The 17,691-nt window shown below is 36.1% G+C and overlaps 1 protein-coding gene across 2 annotated transcripts in view; it reads left to right on the plus strand.

The window, feature by feature from the left end:
- The window catches only part of DPH6 (diphthamine biosynthesis 6), a 212,483-nt gene that overhangs the window by 139,419 nt on the left and 55,373 nt on the right, over positions 1-17,691 (plus strand). For both annotated transcript variants that reach the window (XM_074585033.1, XM_074585031.1), the window contains exon 13: positions 8,164-8,406. In XM_074585033.1, coding sequence (XP_074441134.1) covers positions 8,164-8,406 — 243 coding nt within the window. The remainder of the gene's footprint in view (positions 1-8,163; positions 8,407-17,691) is intronic.

Raw genomic sequence — 17,691 nt, forward strand, 5'->3', positions numbered from 1 at the left:
GATCCCTTTCTAAGTAGATTGTATGTTTAATGATAAAAGTAGAGACAGAGTCTGTAATATAAACACATATAGGTATATTATGATATCACATCACTTTACCTTTTTTATTTATCTTCCTTTAAATATTGTGTGTGTGGATACAATTACCACACAATTACTCTTTCTCATTATATATGCTCTCCAGTCCCCTAGAACTGTAAGCATAGATAGAGAAAAATGTAGAAATCAAGGAGGGAGAAATGTCACGGGAGCATGCTAGCTATATCTTTTTCTTTTTTCTAGGACAGAACTGACAAAGAAAGAATGCTGATATATTATAAAGCTATCCTTATCAGAATAAATTTAGGATAATAGTCATAAATAGCAAAACCACAAATGAACTGTATGGGAACCCCGAATGAATGCTTATGTAACCTCGTGTAAGGTTTAGACATTTTCCATTTAACAGAGGGGGGGAAAAAGTATTTTTTAAATTTTTATATCTTACCCTGACAGATTAAAATGCTTTTCATACTTTGAATGCGGCTACATGAGCCTGTAAATTGAAAATCAGTGTTAATGATGAAATGTAAAAACTTCCGGAAAAAAGTACTTCATGGACTCTGAATAATCATCTGAAACTTTGGTATCACCTGATCTTTTACACAATTCATTTTGAAATATAGAAATCATACCTTTCCTAAAGGGTATGGTACCAGTTTCTGACGTTTTAGAAAATTTGATTTTTTCATTAGCCAAGGGTAGTTGTTACTTATCCTGCAACAAGTATTTGGTAGGTCTGATGAATTAGACTAGTTCCATGAGAATAGAGACTGTGTCTTCTTTTATCCTATACTGAACTAGCTTCTAGTAAAGAGCAGTTATGATTTAATATAAACTGTTCAGCACTTCTGCAGTCAAGTTTTCTCCCTTGTTATGAATATCTGTATTTCAAAATATTTTTGCCATATGTTCTGGCATGAGTTTTCATTTCTCCTAAGTTAAGTCTCATTTTCTTATTTCAAGCCTTTTTTCCAAACCTATCTGTGTCCATTTTTATTATTTCTGCTGGTGCACATTCTAATTTAGTATCCTCTATGGGTTTCATTACCATGCTGTTAATCCCTTCTTCCATTGACTTAATGAAGATGTTAAACAAAATCAGGCCTAATACCAATCCCTGCGGCCCCCCCGTCAGTACATTGGCATTTTTATTACTCTCTCCTTACAGGCTATCGGCTAGTTAACAGCAGTTACAATTATGAGAGTTAAAAATAATTTTCAAATAGGTTGTATCAGATATTTTACAAATCCAGATGACCCCCATTATCCTCCTTTATCTATGCACATATAATTAATAAATAAAAAAACCCACCATCAGATGTGGTGGACAGAATACGCATTTTCTAAAAACGCATTATCCATTGCTCAATAGTCCATGTCCACATTGAGTCATTTGCATCGCTGTACACTTTTAGGTACTAATGTTTTCCACCCTGCTTTTCTGGACCCTGAATATGCCTTTACTTTTCTTGGTAAATATTGATTTGATTAAGTCTCTCATTCCTGATCCCAACCCCAATTGTTATGGGATACACTAATCTTAGTTCTTTTTTTTCATTTTTTTTGTTTGGTATCTTTATTCAAAGTGATACGAATAAGAAATGAGTAAATGATAATGAGTTTGGAGGTTTTACTCCATCTTTTAGATAAGGTGTATTCATAAAGCTGAGTGTTCTGCAATTCTTCGCAGTTGGCAGATTTTGCTAATGTGGTTGTGTGAGAACTAATGATTTTTTTCAAAAGCTAGAGAGGAAATGGTAGGCTTTGTAAAAGGTGACAGATTAATAGTCACGAAGACTAGGATTCCACTGTCAAGGAAGGAGTGCATCAAAGATTAATACTCTTGTTAGCTTGCTCATTTTCAAGTAGGGAGGTGGCTCTGTTTCTATTTAGGAAAAAAACATCCTTGAGGATGTGGAGAACAGTTTATCCTCTATGGCAATTAAGTCTTTGAACTGTCTACTGTAATTTTCCATAAAGAAACAATATGTGCCCTGTGTGCCAGTACAGGACATTGTCCGAAAGATGCATAGTAAGTAAAGGATATTTAACCTCCGTTTTCTTCATTTCCTCTCTGTGTATTGGAGATTCCCAATGGACCAAAACAAGAGTCCTGGAGAAGACTTCAGACTAGCTGTCGTGACCATGTGCGTATATTAGATGGCAAGGCTTTTTCACCCACTTTATTGGAACCTTTCCTAGACGTTTGCAACTACAGTTGCTGACTTTATAAGTTAGGTTTATTTTCGTTTTGTGTCTCAAACTCCCTTGGAATGTGAATGACAGCTTTTGGGGTGGGATTTTTGTGAAAATTTCAGTTTCTGAATCTTTGTCTTCTGTAAATCAGAAGCGTGTGGTTTTTATTTCCGTCAGTTGTAGAGCAGAATAAAATTGATTTGGCATTGATCAAGATTTAAATTTAACCAACACATTGCCAAAAATATGTACGCAAATATTACAATTTTCTGTGATAGGATAGAACGGTTTTTAAAAAATGGTTTTCAAGCTGAAACTTTGATCTTGCCTTCTCTTAAGCTTTCTGACCTGATTGTCCCTCTCAAGTCTGTGCATGTAGCATTTTGTTAAATTTCAAGGTAGTACAGACCTTCAGGAATGTATTATATGAGATTGCCTGCTGTAAATCCAGGACAGTCTAAAGGCTCAATTTGAATTGTTTGATTTTTAGAGGATTGCAGAAGTGTTTACAGTTGGGCAGCACAGAGTATGAATAGGAGGTATCTGGGTGTAGTTTTTTGAGGTTGATTTATTATTCATACCAGTTAATGTTGTGGCTTCTTCAGATGCATTGTCAAGTTAGTTGGCAACCTTTTAAAAGGACTGCCAGTTTTTGTGCTGCTCAGTGCATGCACACTGCATGACATGATGCTTCTCTTTGGAATAATTTCCAATTAGGAAATGCACAAAAGTTTTAGGTGTGTTGGTAGCATTATGACACTGTGCTCAGTGTCAAATATCACTTTGTGGGACGGTGTATCTTAATTTTGCTAAACTGCAGGTAAAAAAAAAAACATACAGTCTAGTTTAGCATCCATGAAATTGCAGTATTTTATTTCAGTTCTTGATAAAAATTATCCTGTGAATTTGCAACCAAAAATATATATAAGTTCAAAGAGAAAAATTTAAATCACACTTGGATAAATAAACTTTAATACTGAAGAACAATGCAAAAAGATGTGTTTTGTAGCCTTGGAGTTTAGGTGATCGAATACATTTGGAAACATATGAAGCTCCATCCCAAAATGAGGATTAGCAAACTGGAATCACAGCATTTGAAAACTGAGTTATAAATCTCGGAAAATTGTGGAAATGTTATGACTATTTCAATAAGGTATCAAAAATATGCTATAGATTAATTATACTTTTTTGACCCAACTAGGAAAAAATATTATTTTATTTAAAGGGAAGTTCTGGAGTTTTGAGTATGATATGCAAGCATTTTGCTAAGTTATATGTCGATTCTTATAAGTGTCATTTTTTTTAGTCAAAGATAATCATAACTTTTTTTTTATTTTTCATTTAGGAATATATCCTTCATCTTTTAGCTACTGATAACTGTACACATGTTCTCAAAAGAAAGCCTGTATCAAGATAAACTGTGTGTGGTCAACTCATTTGTGGATTTTTTAGACTACCAATTTGTAACAGTTCAAGAAAAACTTGTGAATTATATTGAAGGTTGTGGTATATTAGAACCACGTTAGTTAGTCAGGTACAATTTGTGTTCATAGTGTGAACGGAAAGCTTTTCGATTATTGTTGTCTAAACGGTACCTTTAAAACTTTATTCACACTAGGTAGTTGAATAAAAGATTTCACATTGCAAAAAGCAATTTTACCATCATTAGCTAAAATAAGAGGGCCCTAGGAAAAAAGGATTATCATATATTAAATAAAAAGTTCACCACCTTACAGCTTTAATCCCGTTAGAAAAGATGATTTCTATCTAACTTAATCAGCCAGAGGTCTTTATTGCCTGGAGTATTAATTGATTTAGGTCTTCATTAAGGTCAGAGGTACACATGGCTGACCAGAGGCAGCCTATTAGCGCGTTGTCAGTTATGCTTATTTACATTGACTGAACATAATGGTGGGTTATTTCACTGTTAGGTCGGGGGGTCACTGAATCTATTGTGTACCCTGACCTGTTAAAGGGCAGCAGTCACTCAGACACCAAACTGCATTCATAACAAAGATTTGGCTGATTGCTTATTGACTCCATCCTTGCCAAGAAACACACCTTTGTCCATATGGTGCAACTATTAACATTGGCCTAAATACTTGTGGGTGAATGGTTGAAAAGTCTCCATATGAAGTTACCTGCAATTTTTGTATTATGCCAGTTAATCACTAGCAAGTTTTAATAATACCAGCAGGAAAAGTTTCATAAAATTTCCATAGTTGCTGTTGGCCTTTAATTAAAAAACCCAACTCAGTGCTTATCTATAGGTATCCTATTTCTTCTTTTTCTTTCGAAGTAGTAATAATTATAGCATTCTCTTGCTAATCAGCATCTTAAGTTAGTCCTCATGTCCAATTAAGTCTGTTTTTCTCATTGTTTCTTTCCCTGAATTGTATTTTGTGGGAGATAAGTTGTGTCCTTTTGTTAACTTATAATACTGCTAAAAAGTTTTTCATGGGATATAACAGTTCAAAGTGGCACCAAGCGTTCTTCTGACTTTTCCTTTCCATGGTACTATAGATGCTTTCCTTCTGCTTTTCTCAAAAGTGAAAGCAGTTTAAAACAAAAGGTGAAATAAAGTAATAATTTGCTACTATACTGTCTTCCCTCTATATCAGCTGTGATCTAGCTCTGTATTATACGTAATTCCTGCAGCACAGCTACACTATGAAAAGTAGTAATTCTCAAATAAGAGCTTAGTGTTCCTATCTGTTAAGAGTATGGTTACATAGTCTGAGGTTCAGATTGTCCACTGACTTCCCTTGATTATTTACGGTTGTGCTAACTGAGCAAAATAGCTGCTAAAATATTATGTCAGCTTATTAAGACTCACCTTTCATTTAACTTGCAGTGATACAAATGAAAATAAAAAGACAAGAAATGTGAAGCAACATGAGGCCCCATTTATAAACTGCTCGCTGCTGTGGAGCTATATTGGAAATAAATTGGTAAAAGTGAGCACCTCAGCAGTACAAGTTTTTTATTTTTGGTTTGTCAAATCTTTAATGAAATTTTAGCACTGGAAAAGCGTGTATGGGCTGCAGTGAAAATTAAATCATCAATGTAAGCTCAGACATGTAGTGTATAAATACACATCCATTATATTTTAGTTTTGTTTCTATGCTGAGTTTACTGGATATGTGAGTCCTCTAGACTTGATACGCTGTGAATCTATAGCCTGAAAGATCTTCTGTTATCCTTGTCGGTGCTCCAAAAAGATAAACTGTTGCAAGGTTCTAGCAGGGTTTTGCAGAACACTTTCACAACACAAGGACTGACACCATACATTGTGACATCTCCCGTTGTAAGATTTCAGTACTGTGAACAAGATACTATGATGTCTTCTCTATTCTAAACGCTTTTTACTCTGCTAACAATTTTCTGTATAGTGCTGCAAACATTCTAGAGACAACCTCTTAAAATCTGCTGAAACAGTGTTTGTACTGGTTTGCTGCTTTGCCCCTGCTGATTGTTTGTTTATGCTTGCTTTTCATGACCAAGTCACTGGGAAAGAGGAGAGGAACATCCCTCCTCCTTCCCTTATCCTAAATTATGTCCCCCTGAAATACAGTCGCTGCAAACCTGTGGCCGTGTTTTGACCCTTTTCCCCTCTTTCGCCCTTGCATCCACCCTTCCATAGCATGGTGGCACGTTAGGAACACTGTTTTTCTATTAATTACATCTTAAGATAAAAACAAGTATGTTAGGAACAGAGGGATTTTTTATGTGTTTTTTTAAAGAACTCTGCAAAATTCCCACTGAATCTGAGCCAAAAGTGGTGCCAATTTTGCTCAAATCCTTCAGAGATTTTTTTTGACCTTGCTTATGACCAGTGGGGCTAATTGTATCAGAACTATACAGGATACTTTAAGAAAGTGCTATCTTGGTCCGTATTTCAAAACACTGACAGATATTTTGTCGTTAATTAGTATTCATATTATGTCTCAAACAATCTGTTCAAGAATAGGGGAAGTGAACTGGTTGAACAGCTCTTCTGTCTACCTAATAATTAACATGGGTGGTGCATGGAAAACCAGCAGCCCAACAGGCAAAAAAAAAAAAAGGAAGAAATATTGCCAGCGTGATTTTTTGCTGTAGAAGTATAAACTACCTGTATTGGAGTTTTTGACTAATGCAGGGATTTCACTTTGCAGAGGTGAAAATGAATGGCTCGCTTAAAAACAAACGTGTGCCCCCTCTGAATCATATCTTCCTGAATTTGTTTCTCATCTTGTCAGTATGCCACTTGGTAGCTGGCTGGACTCCCTTGTTCAATGGCACATATTTTAAAATAGCACTGTAAAAAAAAAAAAAAAAAAACGGACCATTTGTTCCTATAAACCAAAATATTACTTGCATATTATTTTTTTCCGAATTCAGGATTATATATAGCATTATCAAAACAATATTTCAGATATTTTAAACAATTTAAATGGTTGATGGGTGTCAGTTGATATGTTTCCTCTCTGCCTCCTCCCCCTCTTCATCTGCTAATCATAGAACTTGTATGCCAAATTGTATAAGATACTCTTCCAATAGTTACATGTGTGAGTCTTTTGTGAGACACAGACAGTTATGAGGACAGATTTGGAGTTGCATATGGGTCTGTCACATGGTTTGATTGCCATGTCTTCTAGGACACAGATTTCTTTTTTAATTATTCTTAATTCTGAGGGATTTTTACAGTTTATACAGTGAGTTCTGCAAAATTCTTCCTAAAGATTCCTTGCACAGTCCATTTTCCCTCTCTTTACTCCTAGCAAAATGCATCGTGTGCTGACTTCAAAGCTGCTTACGCCCACCTTACTTCCCACTTCTATACTTAGTTTTCTTTTGATATTGAATAAAATTTACTGCTTCACTGATCAGGAAATGTACAGACTTTCTAGAGAAGTGCAGCATAAGAGGATGAAAAGTTTTGATATTTACATTAAGATTTTATAATAAATCTTTGAGATGTCTGAATAGTAAGAATAAATGTTTCCTTTGCTGGCTGCTGTTAAAAAAAGTAGGTCTTCAGAGTGTTGCCAGGAAGACTTTGGAAAATCAGCCCAAAGTAACTGCATTGCAGCTCAACTTAAAACATACATTGATAGCATCTGGCCACTCATTTAATTCCATTTTCAAAAGGTGAACCCATCTCTGATCAACAAGCACTCTTCTACAACAACAAGCACACTGGAATAGGCTGCCCAGGGAGGTGGTGGAGTCACCATCCCTGGATGTGTTTAAGGCTCGTTTAGATGTGGTGTTAAGGGATACGGTGGAAGGGAGAACTTTGTAGAGTGGAGTTGATGGTTGGACTCGATGATCCCAAGGGTCTTTTCCAACCTAAATGATTCTATGAGTCTACATTTGATTTTCACATATTCTACATTTAATTTCCTTTTATCTTCTGGTGGATTATTGTTACTTTTTTCATACTCAGTCTTTTAGGTGTTCTGCGAATAGTATTTTTGTAGTATTTTTAAGCTTATTAAAGACATTACAGATATATACTTATTCTTTCTTATATATTCTTATGTAAAACTTACTTAAGACTTAGGAGTTTAAAAAATAGCATTGAACCAAAGATAATTTGCATCATTACTCAAAAAAAGAAAGCAAGAACATATTTAACCATGTTGGGGCACCAGTGTGATCCAGCAGCTGTAACAGCCAGTAAGATCAGATATTATTGCTTTGAGCTGACGCATGCATCCATGTATTAACTGTTACGTTAAAGCTTATTGTAGTGTGTTTCTATATTGTAGTTAAATCCCTATCAAAAATTGTCTTCAGACTGGCATGTTTGCTCCATTTGTGACAAATGATGACAAAGAACATTACTGTTGAAAGAACCTACCCGGAAAAGAGAGCAGCGCTTCCCTTGCCTTCTGGATACTCCCAGAACCTTATTTACTTATTTTTGTTTTCTTCTAGGTCGGAGATGTTCTCTACTGTGCCGGACAGATTGCTCTAGTACCTTGTACGATGCAGCTTGTTAGTGGTGGCGTATGGACTGAGGCCGTAGTTTCCCTCCGTCATGTTGAGCGAGTTCTTCAAGCTATGAGCCAGAAGGCTGCACTCCACCACGTCATCACAGCCAGCTGCTATGTAACTGACAGCAAGCACATTCCCATTGCTCGCTCTATATGGCAGAAGAAATTAAGAGAATGTAAAAAGGTAACTGTGACATCCATTTTCTTCTTGTCTTTTTTTCCCCCTCTAAGTCTTGTGGCAGTATCACAATTTTCTCAGTACATTTCAGAGGGGCTCAAGTAAAGCTGATATGATAAGGTTTGATTGAGCTGTTATGTTCTGGCTCATAAGTGGTTGTGCACAATTTAGAAAGAAAATTGCTTAATAGAAAGTTATATTCATCACTAACTTTGTCTTAATTCCCCAAAGCAATATGTTAAAGAACTCTTTAAAGAGCAGTCAGTTCCTCCAACAAAAATGTGAATAATACCTTATTTGCATTACCTCTACCCACATATTTTTACATAATAAGAACTGGACATTTTACTTCAGCTTTTTCTGAGTTGTTCTGTTGCGGTTTTTTCCCCACTCTTTCTTACAAGCAATATTGTCATGACAACTGAGTTGAGCAGTTTACTGCTCATTGTTGCTTATTATTCAGCTGAACTTCTAAGACCAGATCAGGGCGTGCCTGTCTATTGGTTGACCCTGGATTATCTCTAAAAGCATAATAATTTGCACAGTGATTTATAACAGTAGCATAATAATTTCTATTATGCATGTACCATTTTTCTTAAATACCCATGGAACACCATGCAAGCATTAAAAAGGTAATGACCACAAGCCTTGTAAATAAAACATAACTTCTCCACAAATACGTAAAAAAGAGTAGTAACTGCATAATTGGTGTATAATTTAATATAACTTAATTATTATGGTTTCTCAGGGAAATACATGGCTCAGAAGCATAGCATATGTAAATGTTTCCATAGAAGAAGGAAAACTACACCTGAAACTGTCTTTCTGTTTGCCTTCACTTTCAGTCTCTGTGCTAGACACTTATCTTTCTGAGTAAAGATGTAGGCTTTACTTTGTGTTTACACATTCCACCTCGTTTTATTAATATAGGACGCTCTTAAATAGTGTTTACTACTCCTCCAAGACCAAGCGTATTGAATCTGAGTTCAATTCAGTATTTTGTTATGTGACCGGTTAGTACCATGTACCATGACTGCGAAGCCTATGTGCTTTCTTATGTGTAATATATATGATCTGAAGGCAGATTAGTGGTGTTTGCCAGTTATTTGAAGCTTTGCCTTTTTCCAAATAGAATCTTTTAGGCCTTCTGTAGTTATTATACATACCGGCCACTCTTTATTGACTCTTTTATTTCTTCCACTTACTGAGATGACTAGGCAGTACTTTCTTAGCTACATAAAAAACACTGATGAGGTTGCTTGCTTTTGGGCTATTACTAGTATCTGGTCCATGTCACTTTTTAATTGTTCGGGCCATAGCTTAAAAATGGATTGCTACCTATGCATCCTTCAATGAAGAGTTAGCTGCCTAAGAGTTTTCAGGAATGTTTAAGAAAAAGCATCCTAAAGGAGCATCAAGCAATCCTAGAGGATGTTCATCAATCTTATGCCGTACTTATCAGATCATATTCATTAATGGAAGTATCAGAAAGAGAAAAAAAAATCTTAGGAGATGAAGTAATGTGAGCCACAACACAATCTAAAAAGGCTTTGGAAAAAATTAAAATATCAGTGAGAATGAGATGTTATTAGCAGCCAGATGTTCCCATTTTCCTATCATTTTGTCAATAGGAGGTTCAGACAGAGAAATTGAATTTGTCCTCAGGCTATGCATACTTTTTTGGTTAGTAATGGTTTGTGTACACAGCAAAGCAGAGAAAAAGATGTACCAAACAATTCTATTACAAGGAATCAGAGGGAAGAATTGTCCTGCTTTGAAAATACAATTGTCTTGTTAATGGAAGTAGAGATTTTGTATTGGAGAAAGAGCACTAGCTGGCATGGTACTAGGAGAATTTACTCTCAGAATAAGGAAAACAGTAAGGTTTGAAATTTGGAAAAACTTTTGAAAATGACTGATAAATTGTACGACAGTTGTACGTCTCCCTCACTTATTCCACAGAATCAGTGAAAACAGGAAATGTAGGTTTTACATCTTTTAAACTTTTCTTTGTAGCAGCCTGTTGGGTGCTGTAAGATACTGCCGTTCTGTGTGGAAGCTGGAACACAGTAGCTTTACTCTGAATACATCTGTATGTTAGAGTCTAAGTAGCGTATCCCTTACTTCTGTGGGTTTGTTTATTTTTTGGTATCCCAATACTACTACAGACAGTTCTGTCAGATACCATGATGTGAAATAATGGTCTGTTTTCTTCAAGTCAACCAAGTCAGCCAAACCAAAAGTATTTTATTATTCTTGAACTGTATTTCAAGCAGTGGCCAAAGGCCTGAATCAATAGCAACCTACAGATTACTTAATAAGAACAAATGATGTCTTAGTTGAAATTGTTCTGCTTGTGTCATTCATGGAAAGAGGAGCCTGTTTGTGCAAACAAAACAATGCAGCCCAGAACTCGTTTCTTGTAAACTAGACATCATAAAGCATAGAACTAATCATGTTTTAAAGATGGGTTTTAAATTCTACATTTCAGTTTTTTGAATGTTCTGTATTTAATAGCAGAATGACGGTATATTAGGATTGAGGTATTTGTATTTAACACAGTGACTAAATCACATGCATCAGAACTGCCAAAGGCTTTTTTTAGAGCATTCTGTCATATAGTGATGTCCGGTAAATATCCTCTACATAAATAATACTGTTCAGCAACTTCAGTTCAATCATTCTACATATTTGATGTCAGTAGCCTGTAAAGCACAAAAGGGATTGTGTAAATTGTTTAGGACACGAGTAAATCGGACCTAACAGAGCACAATATAAAGAGAAGTGTGAGAATTGTTCTCTGGATGTGTTTATATAACACAAAAGGTTTACTTCTAAGAGCAGGATGTGGACGCAGAGTTGATCAAAGCTTCATTTGAGATAAGGCCACAGGATCAGACATGCTTACCTGGACTTTAGAGGACTTCTTGTCATATCGACAGGGAGCATTGTCTTTTAGGAATTTCTTGAAGAGAAAGATAAATTGAGTATGTTTCAGAGTAACCAAATTATGTCACTGGTAAGTGGAGGAGTGGCCTCTAGTGAGCATCAAGGATGGGAGGGGATTCTAAGAGAGGGAGAAAATAGTAAGCATCTGTGCTCCCAGCACCATTCCCCGCAGCCTCACCCCTCCAGTATAACCCCAAGCATTGCCTTCCTGAACTCCAGTTACCCACAGGCATCAAGGGTTATGTCCTTAGAGCTGGAACACAGCCCTTGTCCCTCTCTCTTCTTTCTTCCTATGTCCCTTTGAGTCACAGTGTCATTGGAAAAGCCATTTGGAGTGACAGAGGAAACAGAAATCTGGTGGAAGGATGGAAGGTTGTAGTAGAAAGAAAAAAATAGCGGCGAGGGAAGGATAAGAAAGCAGCCCCACCAAGGTCTCACTCAAAAAACCCAGCAACCTAAATCACTGGACTAACAAGAAGATCTTTGGATCAACATTTTGAATGTACACAAGAAAGATTTCCTTTGTTAAACCTAAAAAGGTATTGTAGAAACTGAGATCTAAAGTGAGGGAGGCAAGGTAAGCATTTAAGTTCTGTAGGTGGATAGGGCTGCGTTGTTATTATGTAGTGGTTGTTGGAGAAATTAAAATATAGTTAAGGGAAGCAGTGGTTAAAATCAAAAGAAAAAACAGGCTCCAGTTGTAGAAATTAAAATCTAGTTGAGGGAAGCAGTAGTTAAAATCAACAGAAAAAACAGGCTGCAAAAATAGCATAAAGACAATTATGCAAACAAATAATCAAAGCCAAAACCTAGGAAAAATAATTGGAATGAACAAATACAGGTGCCAGCCATTAGCAACTTCCCCCCACCCTTTTTTTAAGTTACATTCCTTCCACTGTTTCTTTGTGATTCCCGGGCAGGCGTTGTAACATTTTGACACTCCTGAGGAGGTACATTTATGGAGCTTCTCTAATATACCTAGTCAGAAACAGTAACAATTATGTGGCAGAACAGTTCCTGCCTAATCCAGTAGTTAGCATTTAGAGCTTTTTTTGAATTTATTTTTTAATGTAGCCAAAAAAAAAAAAAAGGTTTATAGCATTGCTAAAACTTTCTGGAAGAAGAACTGACAGTTTTCCAATTAAGTCTCATCTTGTGTTTTTCTTTACTTCACATCTTTTAATGACAGTGTCATGTAATATGATGATTTTATAAGCGGTTTTGCTAACTCATTCAGCAGAGTAATCAATAGAAAAAACATAAGCCAGATGGGTTGTAGTCCATTTGTATTGGGTGGGACAGATGGCATTATTGATAGATGGAAATATTCCAAATAATTATTGTATAATGATATAACAGTGACTGTGCCTGCAAAATTTTATTCATTTACTTTGTGTACACACTTTATTCAGTAGGGGTTGAGTTGTACCACTTAGACAGTACTCCCACTATATTTAGTTGGGAGCTGAGTCCACCCTCTACCTTCTTTTTCCCCTCCCCATGGGCTTTCCATGCAGAACCATCCCCATAGTACTTTGTTAAAGTATTTCAAGTGGTGGATTGTACTTCTGTCTGTACAACAGACTCCACTAGACTAACTGAGATGGGCATGATCATGATTACTTTTTTTTTTCCTACCTCTGAACGCCTGCTTTTGCTTTCTTTTGTTATCCTCACCAATACAAAGAAGAAACATACTGTACTGCCTTAAGATTTCAGGCATTCTAGCTTGTTTAACTGCTGGGTTTTATTCTTTTGCATCTTCTGATCCCCAGCAAGATTTGGTATAGCTAGGCCAGTAAAATATATAAATTCTGATAAACTCTGTAATAGATACTGGTTTGGGCTGTTGCTGTTCAAATATATATTCCATGGCAAAGTACTATTAATTCATTTTTTTCAGTGAGTTAAGAGCACGTTAACTTGCTCACAGAAGAACTTGGGGGCCATTTGCTGCTTTTGGAATACAGTTCTTGATAAACGTGACTAAATGATAAAAATGGGTTTCAGTTCTTATTTTGATTTGATGGCCTATACAAGACTCAGAGGCAGATTTTCCAGAACTATCTGAAATTTTGTTTCTGATTTCTTTGTTATAAAAAGAACAATGTATAGGGAAATACTTCAGTACATTTAGTACACAATATTTTGTTACCAACACAAATTTTAGGATTTCCTGTATTTTTAAGTGAACCCAAAATGTTGGCAAAGGGAGGTACTGAAACAGTGAAAACAATATACTTTGTTAAGATTAGAAGACAGGGTTGCATAGAAAGATAATATTTAATGTAATTACAAGATGTATTAGTAGCTCTAAGGCCATTAGCTTATGTCTTTTGCTTCAGCAATTCATTTTATATGTACTATTTTTTTTCTTCAAATGATGATATTACAGGTCAACTACACTCTCAGTTATTTTATTAGGCAGCTGCCGCTGTATTTTCCATCCTCAGTAATCAAAAATCTACCGGGGGAAATACTTCCTGTGACATGAAAAAATAAGTGTCTTTTGGCTTTTATAACACGGCTTGCATTTGGACGTTAGTTGTCTGGTCCTCTTCCTCCAATAAATTCTGAGCAAATGTACTACAAACTTCCAAAGTTCTCCAGCCCACCTTCTTCTGACAGAAGCTTTCTTTTTTTATGGTAAGCATTCAGGATGAGTGGCTGTGATCCTATGATTGTTTCAGATCCAGCAGAGTGCTACAGTTGACTTTGATTCTGTCAGGAATGCCAGTCAGGTTGTTGACAATGTGTGTCTTAATAGCATGTAATGCAGAAGTGATGGAAAAAAGATTTGGAATGTTTTATCTGATATAATTGTGAATGGGTTCCTTGCTTATTTCAGCACTCGCGTAACTTGATGCCAACTTTTAAGTATCTAAATTTAAACCTTTTGGGCCAGAATCACAAACTGTTCAGATGTCAAAAGATGTAAATGAGCCTGAGCTAGGATTTTTTAAAAATATCTAAGAGCAGTCATCTAGGGGCACTGGGCCTATTCTAGAGAGCCCCCATATCATACCTCCTTCGACACTGCAGTAAATACCACTGGTACTACCCTGTGTCTTTCCCCTTTGCCTACCGAATAGTGTAGAGGTCCCAAGTTATAAACAAGTTAAATCCTGAACCAGAAGCTGTCTAGCCACCTGCAGTGGTTTTCTGGAGTAATTATTATGTTTTCATGGCAGTCATTGAGAATGGCATCATGCATCTGTAACACAGCAGTCTGTTGCATTGTTCAGACATGCCGGTAGTATTTGAAGTATACAGGCTGTCATGAATTTAAATAAAATTCATGCATTCTCTGACACCTTATTCTAAGTAGAACAGAAGTAGCTTATGCTCAAATAGTGGAAGTCAAAGGTTTTTCTTGCTGCAAAGGATTGGACAGAGGTCTAAGATCCTCTTTACCTGTGGAGAAAATTACTGTAAAACTTACAAGGAATATAAAAACCTCCCAGATTTCAGTGAGAGGATATGTATTTTTTCACCATCCTGAACAGATATTTGTAAGTCCGTAATATTCAAGTACACATTTTTTATATATTTTGTTATATGTATTGGTTGGTTAATACCTATGTTTAATACCATTATTAGATTTCCAAATAGTATTTTAAATTCTGTGTGCTATAGATAATAGTATAGGGAATACTAACATAATTGGTCTCTTCCTTTTACCCATTTCTTGAACAGAACAGTTAAAATGTGAGGAGTAGAAGTAAATGAATATTATAAAGGTATAAATGATAGATTAGAACCCTGCTACATTTACATTGCAGTAAAATCTCACATAGGTTAATTAATATAATTGGTAATATTACCAGAAGAAAAATAAATATTTTTGAAAAACATTGCCACCAGCCAGTACCTATGCCTATCAAAAATTCAGTAGGAAGAAAATACATGTTTCTGTTTCCCTTTTTTGTCTCATCAGGTTTATAACATTTATTTTGCTACTAGATGCTATTTTGAATGTTCCACAGTTTAATATATTAAACCAGGCTTTTTTTATGGCCCATGTTAAGAACATGCAGTGCATTCAAATAGCACAGTGGTAGCGAGTCTTTCATCTTGTGCCTGGTGTATTTCATTTCCCCTGTGTTCAGATTAAACAAAGCTTTTGTATTCATTTGAAGCAACTGTAATGAGAATATTTAACACAGGTCAAATGCAGATAGTGGAACTCCAGAGGTCCTTGAAAATAGTCTGCCTTTTGACACTGGGCCACGATGGGAGGTGAAAGGGTTGCCACTTTCACTTTTTTTTAAAGGAAGATTATGATAGTCTATTTATAACATTAGTGGAGCCTTAATGAATTTTAAAAAGGAATATAGTCAATAAAAAGAACAATGAAGCAGTCTACATGATTTTTCTAAAGCCATTATTAGAAATTGAATATATATGTATACGTAAAAAATCATATGGTTGCATAATGTTCTAAACGGTATACATGAATTTAACTCGTAGAATGTAAACATAAAATACAAACAATAGAAAATAAGAAAGGAGAGGATTTCTTGTGTGTATGTATATTTACAGAATATCTGTCTGTAGATAGGTACAGATACAATCAAATCTTCAGCTGGTATAAGTCAGCATAACTCTCTGGTTTCCACGAACTGTTTTACACTAGCTTATTTGCCATTTACAGGTAATACATACATGCATTTGAACGTTGTTTTTCAGTTAGACACAGTGAAGAAATGCATGTCAAGTTATTCAGGGCGGTAAACAGCCTAGTTCATCCAGGCTGACTGATTTTCCCTTGCAGCAGTTCCCTTATAAGAGTTTTTTTGAGTGATTCTTCATCCCCTTTGCTGAAAATATTAATTCTGTTTTGAGCCTGTCACTTTTGTGCTAAGCAAGAGGGCATATATGCATCCGCTGTTTGCTTAGGCCAGAACCTCTGGTCAAAAGTCTTATGTGTGATGACTGTGAAAGCCATTAACAGGATTTCAGCCCCAAGGCTGGTACCTGTTGTCAGTGCCTCTTTATAGGGGGGAGAATGCCATTTTGGTTGAAAAGTCATCAAGGGCCTACTTTCACTCAGGAAACTTCCCTATTTTTCTGTAGCACTAATTACATGTAGGGCACTTCAAATCCCCACAATTAAGGAAGGAATTTCAGGAGAATCATCAGCTTCAAAGTTTTTTTGTTCTCCTACGGATGAGTTAATCTTGTTGATCAGGACTGAAGGAAGAGCCAGATTATCACCCCAACCTACATAGACAGTTTTATTAACAACTGGTCCTTCCTGAAACTGTAGCATGTTAATCTCTTTCAGACACCAAAAATGTTCCTTCCAAGTCAGTGCTTCCAGCAAGTAGTTTGATGTTAAAGTACTAAGTAGCTATTCTAGGTCTTGGTCTTTTCCAGGGAGTGTATTTTAACTTATCTCTTCAGTGTGAGCTCAATAACAATCAGAAAACTCAGATCTTAGAAACTAGTCAAACTTCTGTACTGAAAGTCCTCCCCTTAAATTTGTAGGCAATATCCTCTTCATCACGGTTATGCAGGACCTGGAAAAGCATTCCTGTTGCAGGAGGGAAACTCGGCTATTGAGTAGTGTACTGGGATGGAGTTAACTTCCTGTCAAAGCCTATGGTGCTGTGTTTTGGATTTGTGGCTAAACCAGTGTTGCTAACAGGCTAATGTTGCACAATTTCAAGACTGGGGGTAGGCAAGAGGCAGCCAAAGGAATATCCCATACTATATAACATACTCAGCAATAAAAATTGGAGAGTTTCATCTTCCAGGGTGAAGTTGAAGTGATTTGAGTGATTGCCTTTGCATCACTAGTTTTATTCTCTTCAATTATTAAACTGTCTTTATCTTGACCCAAGAATTCCCTCATTTTCGCTCTTCCCATCTTCGCTCTCCCATCCTGCCAGGGTTGGGATGCAAGTGAGCAGCTGTGTGGGTGCTTACCTGCTGGCTGGGGTCAACACCACAAATAGATTCAGCAAATTACCACGGAAGAGAAACTCCACAATTAACTAGGAAAATTCATACCTGGCCTTCTCCCTCATGAAACTCCAGTCAAAATTAGAGCTCAAAATATCATCTCTTCCTTTTAAAACAGTGAAAGAATCTTAGCTCTACTCAGATACAGTTATGATCTTCTAGCACCGAAAACTTGAAAGAAAGAAAGAGAAAAAAGAAACTAACTCAGGAAAATATCTTCTTTCTTCCAGTGGAAGTACGTCTTTACTAGTGTATAGTACAATCCAAGAGATCCTACTCAATTTCCGTACTTTATTATCCTCATCTCTGGTTCTGTGTGCTGGTCATAATAACAATTTCATTTCCTCTTTCTTCTCCTCTTCTCTGAAAGATATC

This window comes from Larus michahellis, chromosome 4 (genome assembly GCF_964199755.1).
Source record: "Larus michahellis chromosome 4, bLarMic1.1, whole genome shotgun sequence".
Taxonomy (NCBI): domain Eukaryota; kingdom Metazoa; phylum Chordata; class Aves; order Charadriiformes; family Laridae; genus Larus; species Larus michahellis.